The sequence below is a fragment of the Anas acuta genome, chromosome 4 (assembly GCF_963932015.1).
Source record: "Anas acuta chromosome 4, bAnaAcu1.1, whole genome shotgun sequence".
Lineage (NCBI taxonomy): Eukaryota > Metazoa > Chordata > Aves > Anseriformes > Anatidae > Anas > Anas acuta.
Genome location: NC_088982.1, coordinates 60,448,480 through 60,466,574, shown reverse-complemented (window position 1 = coordinate 60,466,574; position 18,095 = coordinate 60,448,480). Strand labels below are relative to the sequence as shown.

The window sequence follows — 18,095 nt, the reverse complement described above, 5'->3', positions numbered from 1 at the left end:
TGAACTCATTGTGCATAAAGATGTTAGAAAAGTCCTGAAAGCTTTCTGATAATGTTTGGAACGAAGCCAGCACCATAAAAACAAAGTGCATTTCCTCACAGCCACACGTTCTTGTCTGTGTAAGCTCATCATCTGACAGCTGCAAAAGCACTCGCAGAAATACCCACCCCACAAAACCACAGAAACAAAACGACACTTTCTCTATTTATGCTGCTGCTTGGTCACACAGCTACCCAAATCCTCCAGACGAGCCACACTTGGACTGCCTGCCCATCACTCTTTCCCAGTAAACCTCCCTCCCTCTGGATGCACACTTTAGAATATCCCAACATCCAGTTTGATTCTATTTGGAGAGGACAGCATGGCAAAGAGGCAGTGGAAACCTGCCCTGCTCTGATTTATTTTAAATGTCTGGCTGATGACTTTATTTGGTGCCCTGAGGGGCTCTGAAAACCAAAGTCAGAAAAACTCAGTGCTCCACTCCTCCTATCACTGACATTCTTTGCTGCTCTTTTTAGTTGTATTGTTTCATTTAGAGTTTAGAAGTGAGCCACAGGTGGCACTCAAAACACAAGCCTGCAAGGGGGTTACACAACAGCATTACTTTGTATCTTAGTAATTCCCGACCTCCCGTTTGCCCAACAAGGTGCATTAGAGAACTGTGCCAGGGCTTGCAGAGAATATCCGCAAGACACCCAAGTTACTCTTCTCACACCATAAAAGCAAACACAGAGCAGGCTGCTGTGTGCACACAAGCCCTCTCCCTGCTGCGCCTCTCAGCTGCTCACACTCTTTGGGTGCTGCTTTACAAACTCGTTTGGTTTCGAGAGGCACTTTGTCAGCACCTCCACCCCAGGGAAACGAGCCAACTCCTCGGGCAGGCAGATACCTACAGCCGTGTTTGCGAGCCGAGATTAGTTCCCAAGTAAAACGAGACGGGCTGCTAGCCGCAGCACGCCAGCCAGGCACGGCGCAAATTACAAGACCCATCACAGCAGCCTGGCTCGGGGCTGGCAGAATTAAGTTTTCACAAGGACCCCTTGCCAGAAGGCCCCAGGGGCCTGGCGTTCGCTGCCACCCGCACTGGCACGAAGCGACGCTCTGCAACAGCAGCTGGCAGGAGGGGGCCTGACCCGCGCAGCCAAAGTTTGTTTTTCACATCGTGCAACCGCGTTTCTTGGTAAAAAAGCGACAATTTAGGAGAAAAGCTGATTACAGCACAAAGGCCGAACGCACACGAGCAGCGCGGCGCAGGCCACTCGCACCGACCTGCGCTCTGCTTGGAGCCGGACGAGCCGCTCTGCTCTACCTTCGCCTTCTTCTTCTTGGAGGCCGCGGAGTCGGAAGATGGCGCTGGGCGCTTCTCTACGGCCGGCGTGGAGAGGGCTCGCTTCTTGAACAGCTCCCGCTCCCTCAGCAGGCTGGGATCCATCGCTCTGCTCGGCGGGGAGACCAAGGGGCGCGGGCAGCGGGCTCAGCGCGGCGCTTAGGGGCACGGCCAGCTGCCGGCGGCCCCGAGCCCCGGCTTCACCCCCGCTCCCCTCAGGCTCCCCTCAGGCTCCCTCAGCGGGGAGCCGCCATTTTGTCCCCCCGCCCAACCGCCGCCCCGCGCGCTCCCTCACCCGCCCGCCGCGGCGCGAGGCGCAGGCCGCTCGCCGCCTATTGGGCATCGCCGCCCTCCCGGCGGCCCCCGCGACAACCCCACCCCGGAAGCGGGGCGGCCGCTCGTTGCTATGGCGACACGCGCGCGGCGGCCGCCATTACCGAGCCCCCTCCCCCCCCCCTTTTTTGTTTTTAAACTTCGTATCCCACACGTGATTTTTATTTTTAATCAGATTTTTTTTTTTTTTAATAAAGGACTTTCACACAGTGAAAAAAAGGCATAGATCCAAGTGCTACATATAAAGTATTGCTCCGTATAAAGTCATTTCTGTCACAGTGCATCTACCCTTCGTACACGTACACCTGTTACAGAAAATAAAAAATAAAAAAATGAAAGCTTCAGTTAAAGATTCCTTTTCTTGTGTCCGCTTTGGGTTTCTTGTTCTCGGGCAAAGGCACAACAGGGGCTGTTGGGGCTTCAAACCATGCAGGCACCTTCCTCTTACAAGGGGGTTGTGAACCCTGCAATAAGGAAAAGGTGTTAAAAAAAATTAAAAAGCTTTTATTTTTTACATGTCATTCTAACTTACAGTTCTGTACTCCAAACCATGCTATCCAGGAGGTATTAACACCTAACACTGCCCCAGGACAGCTTATGTCTGTAGCCCTGATGTCCAGAACCTTTTTCAAGTGTATATTCAACTTGGTCATAAATCACGTCGTGCCATGGAAATGTTAGGCAGGCCCAAGAAAACCACTAGACCTGCACCAAAGCATGCTGGCACAGCTTTAGAATTTTTATCCTGATCCTCAAGAATTGCCTTTAAACAAAAATCTGTCAAACACACCCAAGACGACAAACCTGGGTGCCCCAAATTGGTAATGGAGCAGCAGTATCAGCTACCTCCCCTAATGACTGCTTGAGAAAAAGGGGCTGAAAGCCACCAGTGGCACTGTGGGCACCTGCCACCAGCTGTGCAAGGTTCCTTTTCCTCCACAAGAAAGTCATCAGCTTCGCAGAACTCATGGAGGACAGTGTGAACACGCTGCACTTAGTGACTGCTGCGGGCATCTTGCAGTGATGGGAAAGATGCCACAGCAACATAAAGCATGAATTCCAGTAATAGCTCTCAGCCAAGAGATAAATGTGTTTCTGCTCACCCTTCATTTTTTAAATAATGGAAGGACCAAACTGTTGAGATGTTCATCTCAAGACTGCAGCTGAGCTGCCCTCGGGAAATGCACCAGGAGGACTGATGTACAGCCAGAAGACAGGCTGCTGCAGAGCCTAGAACAAGAGGTGCATGCACAACACCAGAGCTCTCAGCACATGCTCAGGTGAAGAATGAAGGGTACACACACCATTACACTGTTCCTGGTTGAGAACAAAGGCAATTTACTCAGAATTGATGTTCCTGAAGCTCTCTGAAGCCATGATCAGGAAACAGAAATAATGTTCTAATATGTTTAGTGCTTCAGATAAGATGCTGCTGTGCTGTTACAGATTATAACTACCTAACAATTTAGCTCATAGATGGAGATAAACGACCAGACCACAAACAATGGATTTGTCTGCATCAGGTTTTGTGTTCACATCCAATTCCTAGCCTCAAACCAGAAACTGAGGCAAATTGTACAGCAAGTGGTGCTGCTCAGAGCCATGTGACCTTCCTTTAGAGAAACACCAGCTGTATGCTCATACAGCTTGTTCATATGAACATCAACACAGAAATCCTCAGTGTGACCAGAAACCAATCTCACGCAACCTAGTAGAAGAAAGGGAGCCAGATGTCCTCCTAAGGTATTGGGAGCATCTGCCACTAGAGGGCTGGCAAGATCTTCTAGGGAAAAAAATTCCTGAAGCAGGCTGCTGCTGTAGAAGTGCATAGGCACATCGGATTCAGGCACATCAAGGACAACACAAGGGGCATCCACGTCAAGCATATTAGCAGAAAAAAGTTTGCAGTTCTAGGCACAGGAAAGAACCCAAACAGAAGCCAGGATTTTGGTTTAAGATAATCAACAAAATTACCAAATCTGGACTTTGTTTCTGGCACAAAGCAACCTCACCTTTGGCTGAGAGTCAGAAAACAGTTCCTCCTCCTCAGGATTGAGGGCTGGCTGGTTCCAAGAGGCCAATGCGATGGGCTTCGTGTGGCCTGCTGCACCCCTGTCACCTGGCTGGGTGTCATCTGTGCTCTGTGCCTTTGCATATGACAGGAATGAAGCAGGCTGTTACATGCATTAAAGCAATAACTACATTCAATAGAAAGGCTGAGTCTTTTTTTTTTTTTTTTTTTAAAGGGGGAAATAAGTTAGCCTGTAATTATAAACAGGAGTTCAACACCTCTGTTGAATGAGATCTGTAACTATTTCTTATTCATTTAACCAAAAGAAAACTTGAAAAAGTGAAATGCATTAATTTCAATTATAGGAACTGGAAGTTTTACTTAGGTGTGTTTTTTTTTCCCCGTTGTGGTTTGACCAGGACACTTGTAGTGGAAAAGAATTCTTCCTCTGTCCCAGTGGCTCCAAGGACTTGAAATACTTGCTTCCATTTCAAGTATTGTATTTTCAGATATGTTTTCAAGCAAAGGTGATAGGTGAAAATGGGGTTGAAGGCACAGAGGTATTAACTCCTGATTTCTCTGTAATACCTATTGGTCACTGGTTGAAAAAGCTAAAGCTTAGATGTTTGCATCAAGTGCACATCTCAGTCTCCCATTAGCAGTTTTAAAAGCTGTTTGCTACAGTTATTGGAACAAGGATATTGTCTGAACACAGATATCTTCTGTAAGAGAAGGGAATGAAATCTATTTTTGCAATAAGGAAAGGAATTTTTTTTTTTTTTTAAACAAAACTGCTTTTGTAGCTTCTTTTACTAACCTTTCTTTCACTCCGCAAAGCATCTTCCTTGATTGCTTGATCTGCTCCTCTTTTTTCCTGCTGCCCATCCGACCATACCAACACCCTTTTGACACCTGAACCATGCTGAGCCTTATTTCCATTCTCTTTCTCCAATAATGCAATAGCCATCTGGATGAGATACAGTTCAATATTTGCAGGAACAAGTGTTCTAATTGCTTGAATTTTTGAGGTGTCTTGGAAAAAATATAAATACAATTTATTTATTAAAAAAAGAAAAGAATTGCCCTTTCTCTCATTCATAGTTTTATGTTGTAAAGCATCAGTTTTCCCTCATTAAAGCACAAACAGATGAAGGCATGGAAAGCCTTAGAAGAAGTGAAACTTAATCCATAGGTTTGTATCATAAGAAACCAGAATGAGGGGGAGATCTATCCCATGACCTCACATTTGCACAAACATACCACCCTCAAATTTAGTCTAAAATGTTATAATCGTAACATGTCTAAAATGTTATTATCAGCCTGCTTCTAACCTGCATCTCCTATCAACTATTTTCTCTTGAGAGGAAGGCTGTTTTAACTCAGGCTGAATAGCCTCCCATCTTCTGTTATGCTGGCATGGACAACTTGCAGAGCAGTAGGTTTAACGAAGTAAGCAGAGAGTCTGGCTGGGCCTGTAACTGCTGCTGAAAGGATACGATCACCCACAATAGGACAAGAGTCACAAAGCTAGAATGTCAGAAAATTCAGCCAACTTAACGAGTTCAGTTCTGAGGGCAAGGCTGAACTTTAAGTCCCCCATGAGCAGAGCCACAAGTATGTGGCTGTCTTGAGCCCCTGAATTAGCCAACAGCACCAGCTCACAGCGCTGTGATTTTCCAGCCTTATCCTCGTAAATAAGCATCATCTTGGAGACTTCTCCCCAAGGAAATTCTACTACTCTTATTCAGCATATTGTTCACAGATGCCATTGCACATGGGAAGACGCCACCAGGCTGATTTCTTTCAGCTTGCCTGACTTCCACTTGAGTAAATACACATTTAAGAGCGGTGCCTGGGTCTTTTCCAGAGCAATACAAATCCTTCCACTATGCTGCGGAGTGATACCCTCTTCTGATATTTAATGAGGCCTGACTGCCCTATTTTGAAACACAACCTTGGAAGGAAAGCAACAACTGTCATTGCCATGCTCTGCTTTGTCATGGGTCTTCCAAAAATGTGATAGATGCTAGTGAAAGGAGTACCAGAGTTGTGGTATTTTGCATTCTCTTCGTTAGTACACCACTGCCGTGAGAAGCTTCAGATGAGGGCTGTAATGCTCACCTGAGTCAATAGGAGGATTATGGATAACATCAGAAATGATCTTTTTAACTTCAGGAGTCAAACCTGCTCGCTCCAGGTTGACAGGATAGCCAGCTTTCATCGCCTGGAGCAGGTGAGTGCCAATCTCAGAAAGAGGAAGAGATCTGGTCTCACTTATAGTCCTCTGGGGAAACAAAGGCAGAAGGAATTAAGGTGGCAGAAGCATTCTGAAATACAACTGAAAGCTCAAAGCCTGGCAATGTCCCATGTCCAAAAAGCAACAGGGGAAACTGTCATAGCTATGCAACAACCCCTCACCCCACAAGCACTTTATCACTTCTGATGCTTCCCTAATTTCTTTTCCATCCGTAAAAAGCGTTTTTCTCTCAAGGCTGCTACCTCTTAGCTTGCGTGCAATGTCTTACCTTGTATGTCAGATGAGGAGAGGTAAGGGTGCTGTGTGGCCACCTTGAAGGCTCACTGCTGCCTGCTTTATAGCTCGTGTTCCTGTGTCACGACTCACTACCACCCTCTTCCCACCCTGTGGCAGCTGAAGTTCTACTACAGGAAGTTCTACTACAAGGGAAGTGGAGGCTTTTGCCTCACAGTTAAGCATCAACCCAGCTCCAACTTCATGAGGTGGTACTCTGATAAAAGCTTCACACATATCCTGTTCAGTAGCTAAGATGCACTTGACCTTCCAGTAATCCATATGATTTACAATATCAGAGCAGAACATGTTTAACAGCACCAAGACAAATTCCCCCTTGTTTTTCAAATGTTAAATGAATTCTCTTAAGAGACTTGCAAAGAGAAACATCTCACATTTACACCACCTAAACTTGCACTTTTCAAGGAGAGAATTGAAACTGGTTACTTGTCTTCCTTGAAAAAACAGGTTTCATGCATCTACTGATTTCTCCCCTCAGACAATACAGACACTGCGTATACAATCGTGAGGATTGGTGGATAAGGAGCATCAAGTTACCCATTAAGAATTATACAACTGCTTCTTGTTAATTAGTCCTTAGGCACACTTCAAGCTGGTGACTACCCTTTCCAGCAGGCTACCTGATCAGGAAGTTTTTGTTTTTTTTTTTTTTTTTCTTCTCACAGTATTAAGGGCAAAGATACAGAACTAGGTGGAACTAAAACCTAGCAGAGGACTTCAGAGAAAACATTTGCAAAATCCTTACCACAACAAAATATCCCCACCGTTAGTTCTCAAAAAGGAAGAGACCTCCACAGAGAGAAACTTACCACGGAGAGATTTTTGTCTTGGAACAAGACATACGTGACATGTTCTGAGGGAGAAAGGGCTCTAGCATGCTTCTGGTGAGATGCCTCTTTCTGATCTGTAGGGAACGCGTCCGTCTGAGTAAGATAAAGAGGAGTAAAAGGATTATATCTTAGTAACAACCAATGAATTACCCTGCCATTTTCTGAAGAATAACTCTGTTATTTCTTCAGAATTTCATCTCTGAGCAGGTTGGTTTTGACCCCAATTCCATGTTCCACAAAAAGAAAGCAGAGAGGGAATCAGGATGGACACCCACATACTCCATCTTAATAAAAAGCATGGAACTGGTCAAGAGACTTGCAAAAAAGCCCCCAAAAAGTGTCCAGATCAACACAAAACTTCTTAGTTCTTATGACATATGTAAAACTATTCCATCAGAACAAACTACAGTATTCTGTCTGCTGTTTTGTATAGGAAGTTTCTCCATTTATTTTAAATTTTTGCTTATCACAGATTTAATGAAAAACAGGGATGCTTGCAGTCCCCATACCCAATAGTTTGCTGTTGAGGAAAAAGATGAGTTGGTGTTTAGCATGCTAACGAGTTATCTCACGCATCACAGAGAAGCAGTATTACTGCTCTACCTGCTTTCTAGACATCTAAATCCCCGTACCTGTAGATTGACAGGGAAATTCAACCCCCCCAAAGATAAACAGCTGCACAGCTCCTCCAGTCCTGTGCTCCAAAGCCCCACCCTAGCGGAGTCTCTTGCCATTGCAAGAGTGATGAGGAGCCACTTTACGGAAAATCTCAGACAGAAGTAAAACCAACTACGAAAACAGAGCAGAGTATTCACGAAAGCCAGAAGGCTTATCTCTGTCAGTCTCCTAAGGAGAAATTTACAGAAGCAAACTTGAGTCCTGCCCTCAGAGTCTACTGAAGCAATAAACTGGTGAGGGAACATTTCCTAAACCTTTGGACTCCAGCCCAAAAATCACTAAACTAGCTGCAAGCTCTCAGTAATACGGCATTGGTTGGATATTCTGCCCTGCTAAGTGGGTGGTCTTTACAAGTACACCCTGTACTTTCAAGATGACTACACTTATAACATCATCCAGATCCTCACGTTATTGCCACGTAGCACGTGCAGATGTAGAAGGCCTATTTGTAAACAAGGCTAACAGTTTGGCTGCTCTGTTTGGATGGGAAAGCTGTGACAAGGACAAACCCTGAAGGAGAAATCCGACAGCTGCAGACCAAATTGTCTTTTAGTGCTCTTGCATGGTAGGAGACATTTTAGTAAATCATACCTGCAAACCATTCGCTTGGCAGAAGTCCTTAATTTCAGCCAGGAGAGGGACCAACATGGTTGATTTTGCTTCAGATACACCTTCAATCCTCTTCACATTCTGAACAGTTGTAGGCCTGGTTCAGGATGAATAACAAAAGCCATGGAACCATCCTATGTTGATGCTTTGAAGTATCAAGTGCCTGAATGATATGTGCTAGAGCTGCAGATCTAATAATCACTACTTAAAAATATTTTTACTGCACTATCATCTCTGGAACTAATCCGTTTCACTGTTTGCACTTCTGTATCTTGAAGCTTGACCACAGCAAAAATTTCAGGTTTGCTGCCTAATACCTCAGAGGATGTTAGCTACATCTGTTATTTATTTGCTTTTACCTCCTAAAAATATATAAGCCTAGAGATGCGTGGAAGAACATATCCCTTCCAAACAGTTTACCTAATGCTTTTTAGCAGCTGGGGAGGGCTCTTCAAGATGCATTAAACACCGAGCTGCCCCACAATACCCTCTCTTGCAATGAAGAAAGTGTTTTTCTTTCTTTTCCTTTCAGTAGTCAAGAGCAACACAAAATTTTGGTTCTTCTTTTCTGCTACAGAGCTACCTGTGCAAGGTAAGGGACAGCTCCTGACCTGAATGCTCTTGTAACCTTTACCATGTATGAACATAGCAGAATGATTAAAACACACTGGAGAGCAGTTGGACAAGTAACAATCAGACAACGTGCACCTTTCCCTTCACGACCGTCAAGCTGACAGAAGGCTTAGTTACAGAGACATATGCAAAGTTGGCTTTTTTTTTTTTTTTTTAAATAAGAACTATCATGAAGAGAAGAGTTTAACATTAATGGCTATTTAACTTACACCAGTAAGTGTTTTACAAGGGTATTATGATAAAGTCCTCGGGAAAAATGCTGCTCCTTTACCAACGAGGCAAACTCCCAAAAGCAGAAAGAGAAATTGTTATTTGGCTTGCAATTGTTTTTTGAGTTTATCTAAAAGGCATGTATGATGGCTTTACCTTATTCGGGCCATCTCCACCAGGATCTTGTTGGTTGCCAAGACAGCTGGAGGAACTGCCTTCTCATTAGCCACCTTCTGTCTAGCAGTCAACAGCTTGCCATACAGAGCAGTCTGTGAAGAAGAGAGACAAATTCTCAGAAAGAAGCTTGTGATCAGGCACGTAGGAATAGTTCAAATATGAGAGGTAAAATTAAAGCTTCCCTCATCTTTCCACTAATACACAAAAAGCCTACAATCCATTAACAATCTTCATACTGAAAATTCTCTTTCAGGGCTCCTTTTCAAGACATTTTTCTACTATTACAAGCTGCCCAAGCCAGTTTCTTCAATTCAGCGGGACTGTGCTCTTCAGGCTGATTGCAATTCACAGATATCCTCTCTTCCAAAGACTCACCTGTAGTTCTTTTTCTGGAGATGAAACAGGTTCTCGGGACTTCAAAGGAGATCTCACAGGCGAGTGTTCTGGGAAACTAAAAGGAAGATAACGAAGTGAGAAGTCAGGCCTTGTGTTCTATTAATTTATTCATGAACTTTGCATGTTGGGCTGTAAGAGAGCAGCAGCCTGACTTTTTTTTGGCCTGCCCTTTGACAGCACAGTCAGACTGTGGCCCAGCTCCTCAAGCTAGCAGGTACACTGATAAAGGACTTGAGCTAATTTGGGCAGAATTAGCAGTACCCCAAGGCCAAATTTAACGGAATTCCTCAGCGGCTAGTCCTATAACTTAAAAATAATCTTTTGCTGCACAAAAATCAAACAGTGAGCAAGCCACCTATGTCCCTACCTGCACCTGGATTTCTGTATTATGAGCAAAAGTGTATTCTTACAGTCCATTCATAACATTGTTCTGACCACATCCCATCAAAATAACTTGAATTTCTACCCACACCCAGTAATATTGATCTTTGCTAGAAAGAGCTAATAACTTTAAAAGCATCAGTGACAAGCTCACAGCTGCCATACTGTAAGCAAAATAAGCTACTGTTACTACTAGGTATGTCTGTAGAGAGCAGCATCACAGCTAGCAGACTCATGTGTTTGGGGAATATTACCTCCAATTAGACCGCCATCATTGCAGTGCAGTATCTGCCAGTAGAAGAATTAGAACAAGAGTGTCTTTTCCTTGCTTTGCTAAGCAAAGTGCAAAATAACCTGTTTTAGTTTGTAGCTGTCCCTAGAAAATTTTTCTCCATGTGGCTACAGTGGCAGTTTCTCAGCTTAAATGACATCTGGTTCTCCCATTTTCTGCCAGCATCAGGCTGCTTGTCTGAAAGAATGGAACTGCTCCAAAATGCAAGGTCAGTGTGATCTGAAGCGCTACACAATCCTCAAGAACAAATTACTTTGCCCTTTGCAAAAGCTTGTTTTATTCTTTAACCTCACAAAGCCTCAACTTGATCTCAGAAGAGAATAAAAGGGCAGAAACCTAAACCTATATGCTTGCTCACAATGACTGCACAGGGCACATGTTCCGTTCTGCCAGTCTTAAGACAGTGTCACAACTTCTCATGTTTTAGCTTAATTACATTTAATTGAAAGCAATTATTCTCAGTTTGTCTAAATCACAATTTAAAATCAATTACAGTTTCAACCACCACATAGAAAATACTGACTGAAAATAAATGGCCACAGTAAAATATCTAATATAAAGCTGCAATCACCCCATTTTAATTAACATTTTTCTATTTTTCTCGCTATTGGATTTGAAGTAAAACCAGTTAAAGTTTACATTTCACAGTTAATAAAACTTGCTTTGCCTATGACACTCTAGAAGTATTTAAGCTTAACACATCTTGACAAATTCTGCAAAGCTTGTTAAATGTTGCAGCTCAATGTTTTGAAACAATGACATTTTTAAAGTCTTGTTTGTTTGTTTTTAAATACTAGTTACTTGCAGTCAAAACATTTTGATGGTCACTTCAAAGCAGTGTACTGGTTTTAAGGATTGTATCACCAACGATACTTCTATTATGTAGTCAGAACTTCGTAATTCTGTTTTAGTTTAGAATAGTGTACCTGTTAAGCGCAGTATTCCTTCTTGGGGACATTCCATCTTTTTTCTCATATGAAAACATTTCATACAAAGACATCTATAAAACACAGAAGAAGAAGACAGACAAATGCTAATTTAACAGTATTTCAAATGAAGTTGCTGTAAGCAGCAAAATGTACATTTGCGATGCCATGACATACTTGCAAGGTTTTTAATACGAACAAGGATGGGTAAAAACACAAGAGGAGTTGTACCCATACTGACCTGCTTGCCTGGTGACTGCTTTGTTCCTTTTGTGCTTTGGGAGCCCTGCGCCGATGTCACATGTGAAGATTTACTGTTGTAATAAAAAAAGAATTCTATCTTACTCAAATCAGACTGAATTGTTTGCATGCTGCCATTTGAAAAAAAGTTATTATTTTGCTACGCAAACTGAATGGAACTTTGTACAGGTAAATTTTTGATAAATCACACTTCCTTATCATTATTAAAGTTATTAGAAACATCATTTCCAGGGAAACACCAAGGACCTCAAAGCCCGCGCAAAATACTAAAACTTTAACGTGGAACAAGAGTCTTGTCTTACAAAAGAGACAAGGATTTCTGATGGCAGAAATCAAAGTTCTGTGACAATGCTGTCTTGATAGAAAGATTCAATTTTAAAAATCCCATTTCTGGAGAAAACATACAAGTATCAACTTTCTGGTTTGCACTAAGCATATGCTTTTAGCCACTTCTTACTGTTTATAAACATACAAGTGATTTTATTCCTCTAAAAGACCTGTAGACTAGCTAAAAAGTCACAATAGAAAATTAGAGAAGGCAAAAGAAAACTGGCACTTTGACAACGTGTCGCTTAAAAGTAAATCAATCAGGTAATTACAATCTAGACATCTGAAGACGTGTCCAAAGGCCAACACTGAAGAGCTTCATTCTAACAGTATTTGTTGTCACAGCAAAGCCTCCGCTGCCTTCAGTTCTTTACCTTGCACTTCAAAGAGAGTTGGCCTAAATTCATATTTAAGAAGACCAACAAAATGAGTTATACTTCACAGTGAAGTGGAAGATCACAAGCAAAACTTCACATGCCATTTTCATGAAGCCATACGCTCCAATGGCAAATCGGCTGACCACCACTGACAACACACAGCGCTTTTGCAGTTATACTCACCAAGACTTTTGAAAGTTAAAATTTCAGAAAATACACAAGGTCAGACAAACCATTACACATTTACGTTGAAGCAATTCTTGTTACAACACAGGCATGTAGTACCTAGGCTGAGAATGTGAAGCAGAAAAGCTAACTTTTATGAAAATGTAGGTCAAGTGCAAAACAGAAAAAACTCGCAGCTGCTCTAGTTAAAGACTCATGGTATAACTCATCAGCATTAAAAAGAAGGTAAATCTTGGCAGATTTTCCTCTGATGTTTCTTATCTTCACCTGATTTACTGAATTTAAAATATTTTGTTACTGCATACGGGAAAAGGTTTGGCTGCAAAGTCTAATGCAGCAATTTCCTGTCAAACCTGCCATCTTGAGAAGCAGGCTTCAGAGACCGATCTGATGTTAAAATAATGTAAGGTGCTCAAGAGGACATGCATACTGTAAGTACCTTCTGGGAGTTCTTTGTAGGTTTAAGTCTTCATTGGACTGTAACAGAAGACTTGGATTTGACGTAGATCCAGATTTCAAAAGCCAATTTCTTCCCTGTAAGAAAAGAAAAGAAAAGAAAACAAAACAAAAAAAACAACGTATGGCTTAGCTATAGATTACTCATAAGTCTTTGATGGGTAGCCTCACACCAAGAAGTACCTTCTGGGTAAGCCCACACGTCATATACTTGTTCTGCCCAGAGACTTCTTTGAGGAATCCTTCCATTATCAGCTGTTGGCAGAGTGACTTCCACCAGCTTTCTGTCCAGTCCTTCCCACTACCGTACAGAGGATGCTTTCGGTACCTCTCTGGCAGACGCTGCGAACTCTGAAATTGAGAGAACTGGTCAGGCTTCTCCAGCCTTTGTGAAAGGAAGTTTCCAATATACCCAGTGAGATATATCCTGAGATATGACGGTGTCTCCAAGAACATACCTTCACAGAAGAACTTCCCTGTGAAGTCACAAGCCAAAAACATTTATTCAAGTTTATGTAACACCCCCCACAGTAACCACATTTACAACAGCTCCTGTTGCCTTGTCCACGTTGCTTGAAGAGCGTTCTCACCTTTGCTAACCTAACCCACTTCTGTGCTGTTAAAAAGATCACAACCAGTAAGCTCATTTTGAAGCAAGCCCCCAGACAAAACTACACTGAGGTTATAACACTATTAAAATATCTCCACTTCTGCACATAGAGGAAGTTACAGGAACAACCCAGCCACTCAAGGCACCAAAGGAAAAAAAAAACACATTAGTGCAGTTTGTATTTAACTTGTTCAGGGCAATCTCAGACCCATTTAATACATCACTATGTTTGAATATCTAAGAATTGAGTTTGAGTAGAAGCCATTACCTGTATTTTTAATTTAAAAACTTAAAGAAAAAGCAAATAGGTCAACAAAAAAAAATATAAAAGCCTGTTTAAATCCAAGGATGTGATGAGGGTGAAGAGCCCGCAACAAGCTGACTACAGATACCTGCTCTATGGCTCCTCCTCTACTTCAGCTCCCTGTTGTAATGTTTTGGCCTTCACTTCAAAGATTTTTTTGTTTTGACAAAGTTGCCTATTTCCTCATCCCTTACTAGTGGTCCACACTGGGGGGAAAAAAGCCAATGAGGTCCTCTGTAATAGGTTCTCATCCCATGATCTCAAAGACCCAAACAGACTGCAGAGGGCTTGAAGTCCCTTTCAGAGGAAGGGAAACTCTGACAGTCTGAAAAGCTGAGAACATTTCTGAAAGAGAGAAGTAACAGAGGATCAAGTGATAGCAGGTCAAAGAGTCTCAAAGAAGTTTTGCTGAGTGTCTCCTTCCCTATGGAAGACTACATGGTATACAGAACTATATTTTTTGGATTACACAAATATATTTACACTAAACATATGCTCTAGTGTATACAAAGACTTGAATAGTTGCATACATTATACAGCATGCTATTTCTAACATACATAAGATTTAAAAACGTCTGCTATAAATAAGTGTATTGTGATATGCACGATGACTACGTTATAATCTTAGACACAGGGGACAGTGGTGTGGAGGCTTGCCTTCTGCATTTACAGGACTCATTCATGTAGGCTTTCCAGATGCCTGTTGGCACTTCTTCTGGAATCATCTTTGTGTTAGGTGCCATACAAACACAGGTCTCCTACCCTCAAGAGCCCATTTTGCTTTACAAAGGAGAACAGAACAGGCTGATGCAGAGGAGCAGAGAAAGACAAATACAAGATGCAGGAAGGGCTGTGGTTAGAATAGGAAGGCCTGCAGAACTTCCTAACATCTCCAGGGACCGCAGGGAAGAGCGCTCTAGAGAATTTCAGGCAGCCAGGGAGCTCCTGTCCAGCACATGCAGGAGTGGAGCAGCAGGAAGAGGGGCTTGTGGCACCCCTTTGGCAGCAGGGCATGGGAACCACGTGGAGGAGAGACTCACCTCACTGCTGCATGGGACCAGAGCACTAAGCCCTGACTGAACTCAAGGCAGTCACCTCCTCCGAAGGCAGAAAAAGCCAAGCCCTGCATCCTTGTGTCTAGACAGCCCTCATTCAACTCGTAACATGCATTTTAAAGCTGGAAACATTCCTTTCAGTTATGCCAGCTACATTAACTACTCCAATGGCTGCACATTTTCAGAACGGAGTCTTGACTTTAAGAGTAAGTTAACAATAGAAATTTCTATAAAAGGAATAAGATGCAGAACAATAAACTTTTTTTCCATATTTGGGACAAATGTCATAGTGTTCTGGCTTCTGACAAGTCAGTCCTACGCCACACTTGCAATTTTAACTACTTAGAAATTACTAAATGTTAGAGTTACTACTAAAAGCCATTTGCAATGAGTCATGAAGCCTATTAATAACAATAAAATCATTGCTGACATAACTATAAATTCCTGGTTGCTGATAAATGATGCACATTTTAAATATCACAATCTTCTTGGTTTAGAATGGTAGTATAATATTTCTATTCATGTATTTCTAGTTCAAGGTTTCCCAGAGGGAAACCTTGTTCAGTCTGACTCAGCTTTCAAATATTAAGTGAAACTTGGCCTCCCCTGTGGTCCACCTGGTGTCTGTTGGAGGTCATCCGCACTTATTTGGTGGAAAAAGATACCACTAACTTATAACAAAAAAAACAACAAACACAAACAACAAAAAGCCACATCAATTCTCCAGAAGCTATGTGATCTCTTAAAATAATACACCCATCATCTTCAGACAGATATGTTTAACTTATGGTGGCACTGAGAGAATATTTCATACATTTCTTCTAGAGGTCAAACTGAGGCAATAGAGCAAAGAAAAACGCTTTAAAAAAAATGTATGTTAGCCCAGAAAAAATGTATTATTGTAAGCAATAAGAAGTTATTCTATATTTGCAGTGCTGATTTGGCATGAGTGTCAATTCTGCCAGTAATGTCTAATAATTTAAAGTTGCTTAGATTGTTAAAGTCTGTGTTATAAATGGCTAACATATATATTATGGTTATATATATATATATATATATATATATATATATATATATATATATATATATAATAATAATTATATATATATTTACATATATATATATATATATATATATATATATAAAACATATATATTATATTATAAATGGTTAACAATGTATTTTTATCCTAGCTACACTTATGTGACAATTACTTTTATTAAAAAAGCTGCTGTGACATCATTCCCTGAGTGTTATCAGGTACTGCAGGTGATTTTTTCTGAGCTGTAAACATTTGAAGTGATTTTGTTCTTATGCCCATGTTTCATGTCTGGTGCATTCCTCCCCAGTATTTTAAAAGCATTGCATGTGAAGATATTCATAGATGATTTATACTCATACTCCTCTAATATGCTACTTCCCGTCTCACTGCTGCGAGTCAGTCAGCAGTACAAAGCCAGAACACAAGCCAGTGCGTGCTTTATTCAAACATAAACCAACAGATTACCAAGCAGAGACCTGTTTGGTCTAACTCTGAAGAGGTTACTCCTTCCAGGACAACAGAAGGGATGAGTCTTCACAGAAAAGCCACTTAAGTGTCTCTGCAAAGACATTAAACTCACCATAAAGAGCATAAGGGCTGAAGACTTACAGGAAGAGCTTCAGAACCCCTGCCAATGTTTGGGTTAATAGTCAACCGCCAATAACCTACTCCAAGTAACCCACAAAACACAGGACAGCTCTGTCCAGTGCAAATAACACACTGTTTCTAAGCTAAGCTCTTGGGCCATATGAGGGTGCACGTTATACCTTTTAGAAAAAGAGCCAAGACAGCAAGAGCTTGGAGACAGCAGCTGTTCCTTCGTTGTAGCTGCACAAGAGGAAAGTACAACATGCTTAGGACGTCTGCAGCTTTTTTATTCCTGTTGCATTTAAAGGCTGCATGGGAAGTGGTGCTGGACAGCTTCAGGAAATTTATCCTACCTCTCTCCAGTTATCTATCTACTGTGAGAAAAAGGTACTAAAAATATAAATGTGCATCAATGTGATGTTTGGTGTATCAATAAATGGTCTGGACACCTTAATGGCCCCCCGCTCTCAGAGCACACACCATGATTTGTAATACCACTTACAGATCCTCGTAGAAACAAAATGGGAACTTTAGTTCCAAACTTCTCTTCCAGGGCACACACTGCAGACAGCATCTGATAGGCCTGCTGTCCAAAGTCTTGTAAGCCTCCTTCTGAGTCACTGGGGGTCACAAGACAGGAGGTTCTGAAAGGCACAAGGGAAATATACATATACAAACCAAGTCCTCCCTCCTTTCTTTCAAAGATCATTTAGCAAGTGGTAACCAAATAAAATACACACCTCAGTTTATGTGAGCAACTAAAGATGCCTTTAAGCATAAAGAACTAAGACTGAAAGTGTGAGACCAAGCCAAAACCAAGATCATACACAGTTAACCCAATTGCATGTCCAAACACTAAACAGTTCTTCATGGTACTTGCTGCAACAGAACAGTGTCATCTCAGCAATCTTCCGAATTCAGTGTTTAAATATTTGGACTGTCTTTAGCATCAGACTTTGTTTAGTTGCATTTAATAGCCAAAAGATTTTTTTTTCCTCTCCCCAATAAACACACACAAAATGGAAACAACTGAAGGAAACAGCAACTCTATTTATTTTTTCTATGGCTTGTTACTGCATGTGTTACTGACTGGAAAAAAAATTATTGGCACAAATCACTACAAAAAATGGAGAAGGACAATGTTCTATATTCCAAATAATTTCAGTTATGTAACAAATTCACTATGTTACTGGTTAGTCCAAAACTGGTTAGTTTTGGCAGGGCTCAGACAAAACTTCCTTAATCCTAGAGCATATAGGAAGTGTAAGCGAGCTTGTAACTTTTTTGCCAAGAGCAACACACTGTAACATCTCATCTCTGATCATAAAGGACTATGCGATCAGTAAGAACAAGGAATCACTTATTACAGCTTCAGGGAAAGCGAGCATGTATACACACACCACAGCTGGAGGAAAGTGTTTCTGCTCATAGCTGTATGACTACTGACTCCTGACCCCCTGGCTTCCCTTCAGCACATCCGAGATTATTACCAGCACCAGAAAGAACGTGTGTCAGCACACACTGTTAAGAGGAGA

The 18,095-nt window shown here is 41.8% G+C and overlaps 2 protein-coding genes across 8 annotated transcripts in view; both read right to left on the bottom strand.

Moving 5' to 3' along the window:
- Positions 1-1,746, bottom strand: part of GTF2E2 (general transcription factor IIE subunit 2) — a 29,794-nt gene extending 28,048 nt beyond the window's left edge. For 6 of the 7 annotated variants that reach the window (XR_011096344.1, XR_011096346.1, XR_011096343.1 and 3 more), the window contains exon 1: positions 1,270-1,600. Coding sequence is in view for 3 of the 7 variants with exons in the window: in XM_068681567.1 (XP_068537668.1) it covers positions 1,270-1,432 (163 nt within the window). In the remaining 4 variants the exon portion in view is untranslated. Of the gene's footprint in view, positions 1-1,269; positions 1,601-1,622 lie in introns of those variants that run through there. The other variant, XM_068681566.1, reaches the window with a different exon arrangement.
- A 72-nt stretch (positions 1,747-1,818) lies between these two features.
- The window catches only part of WRN (WRN RecQ like helicase), a 38,534-nt gene continuing 22,257 nt past the window's right edge, over positions 1,819-18,095 (bottom strand). The window contains exons 21-33 of the mRNA XM_068681559.1: positions 17,063-17,204; positions 13,145-13,312; positions 12,945-13,039; positions 11,596-11,668; positions 11,355-11,428; positions 9,735-9,810; positions 9,339-9,451; positions 8,322-8,436; positions 7,032-7,145; positions 5,793-5,955; positions 4,489-4,703; positions 3,673-3,807; positions 1,819-2,124 (exon numbers count right to left, since the gene is read on the bottom strand). Coding sequence (XP_068537660.1) covers positions 2,002-2,124; positions 3,673-3,807; positions 4,489-4,703; positions 5,793-5,955; positions 7,032-7,145; positions 8,322-8,436; positions 9,339-9,451; positions 9,735-9,810; positions 11,355-11,428; positions 11,596-11,668; positions 12,945-13,039; positions 13,145-13,312; positions 17,063-17,204 — 1,606 coding nt within the window. The 3' untranslated portion in view covers positions 1,819-2,001. The remainder of the gene's footprint in view (positions 2,125-3,672; positions 3,808-4,488; positions 4,704-5,792; positions 5,956-7,031; positions 7,146-8,321; positions 8,437-9,338; positions 9,452-9,734; positions 9,811-11,354; positions 11,429-11,595; positions 11,669-12,944; positions 13,040-13,144; positions 13,313-17,062; positions 17,205-18,095) is intronic.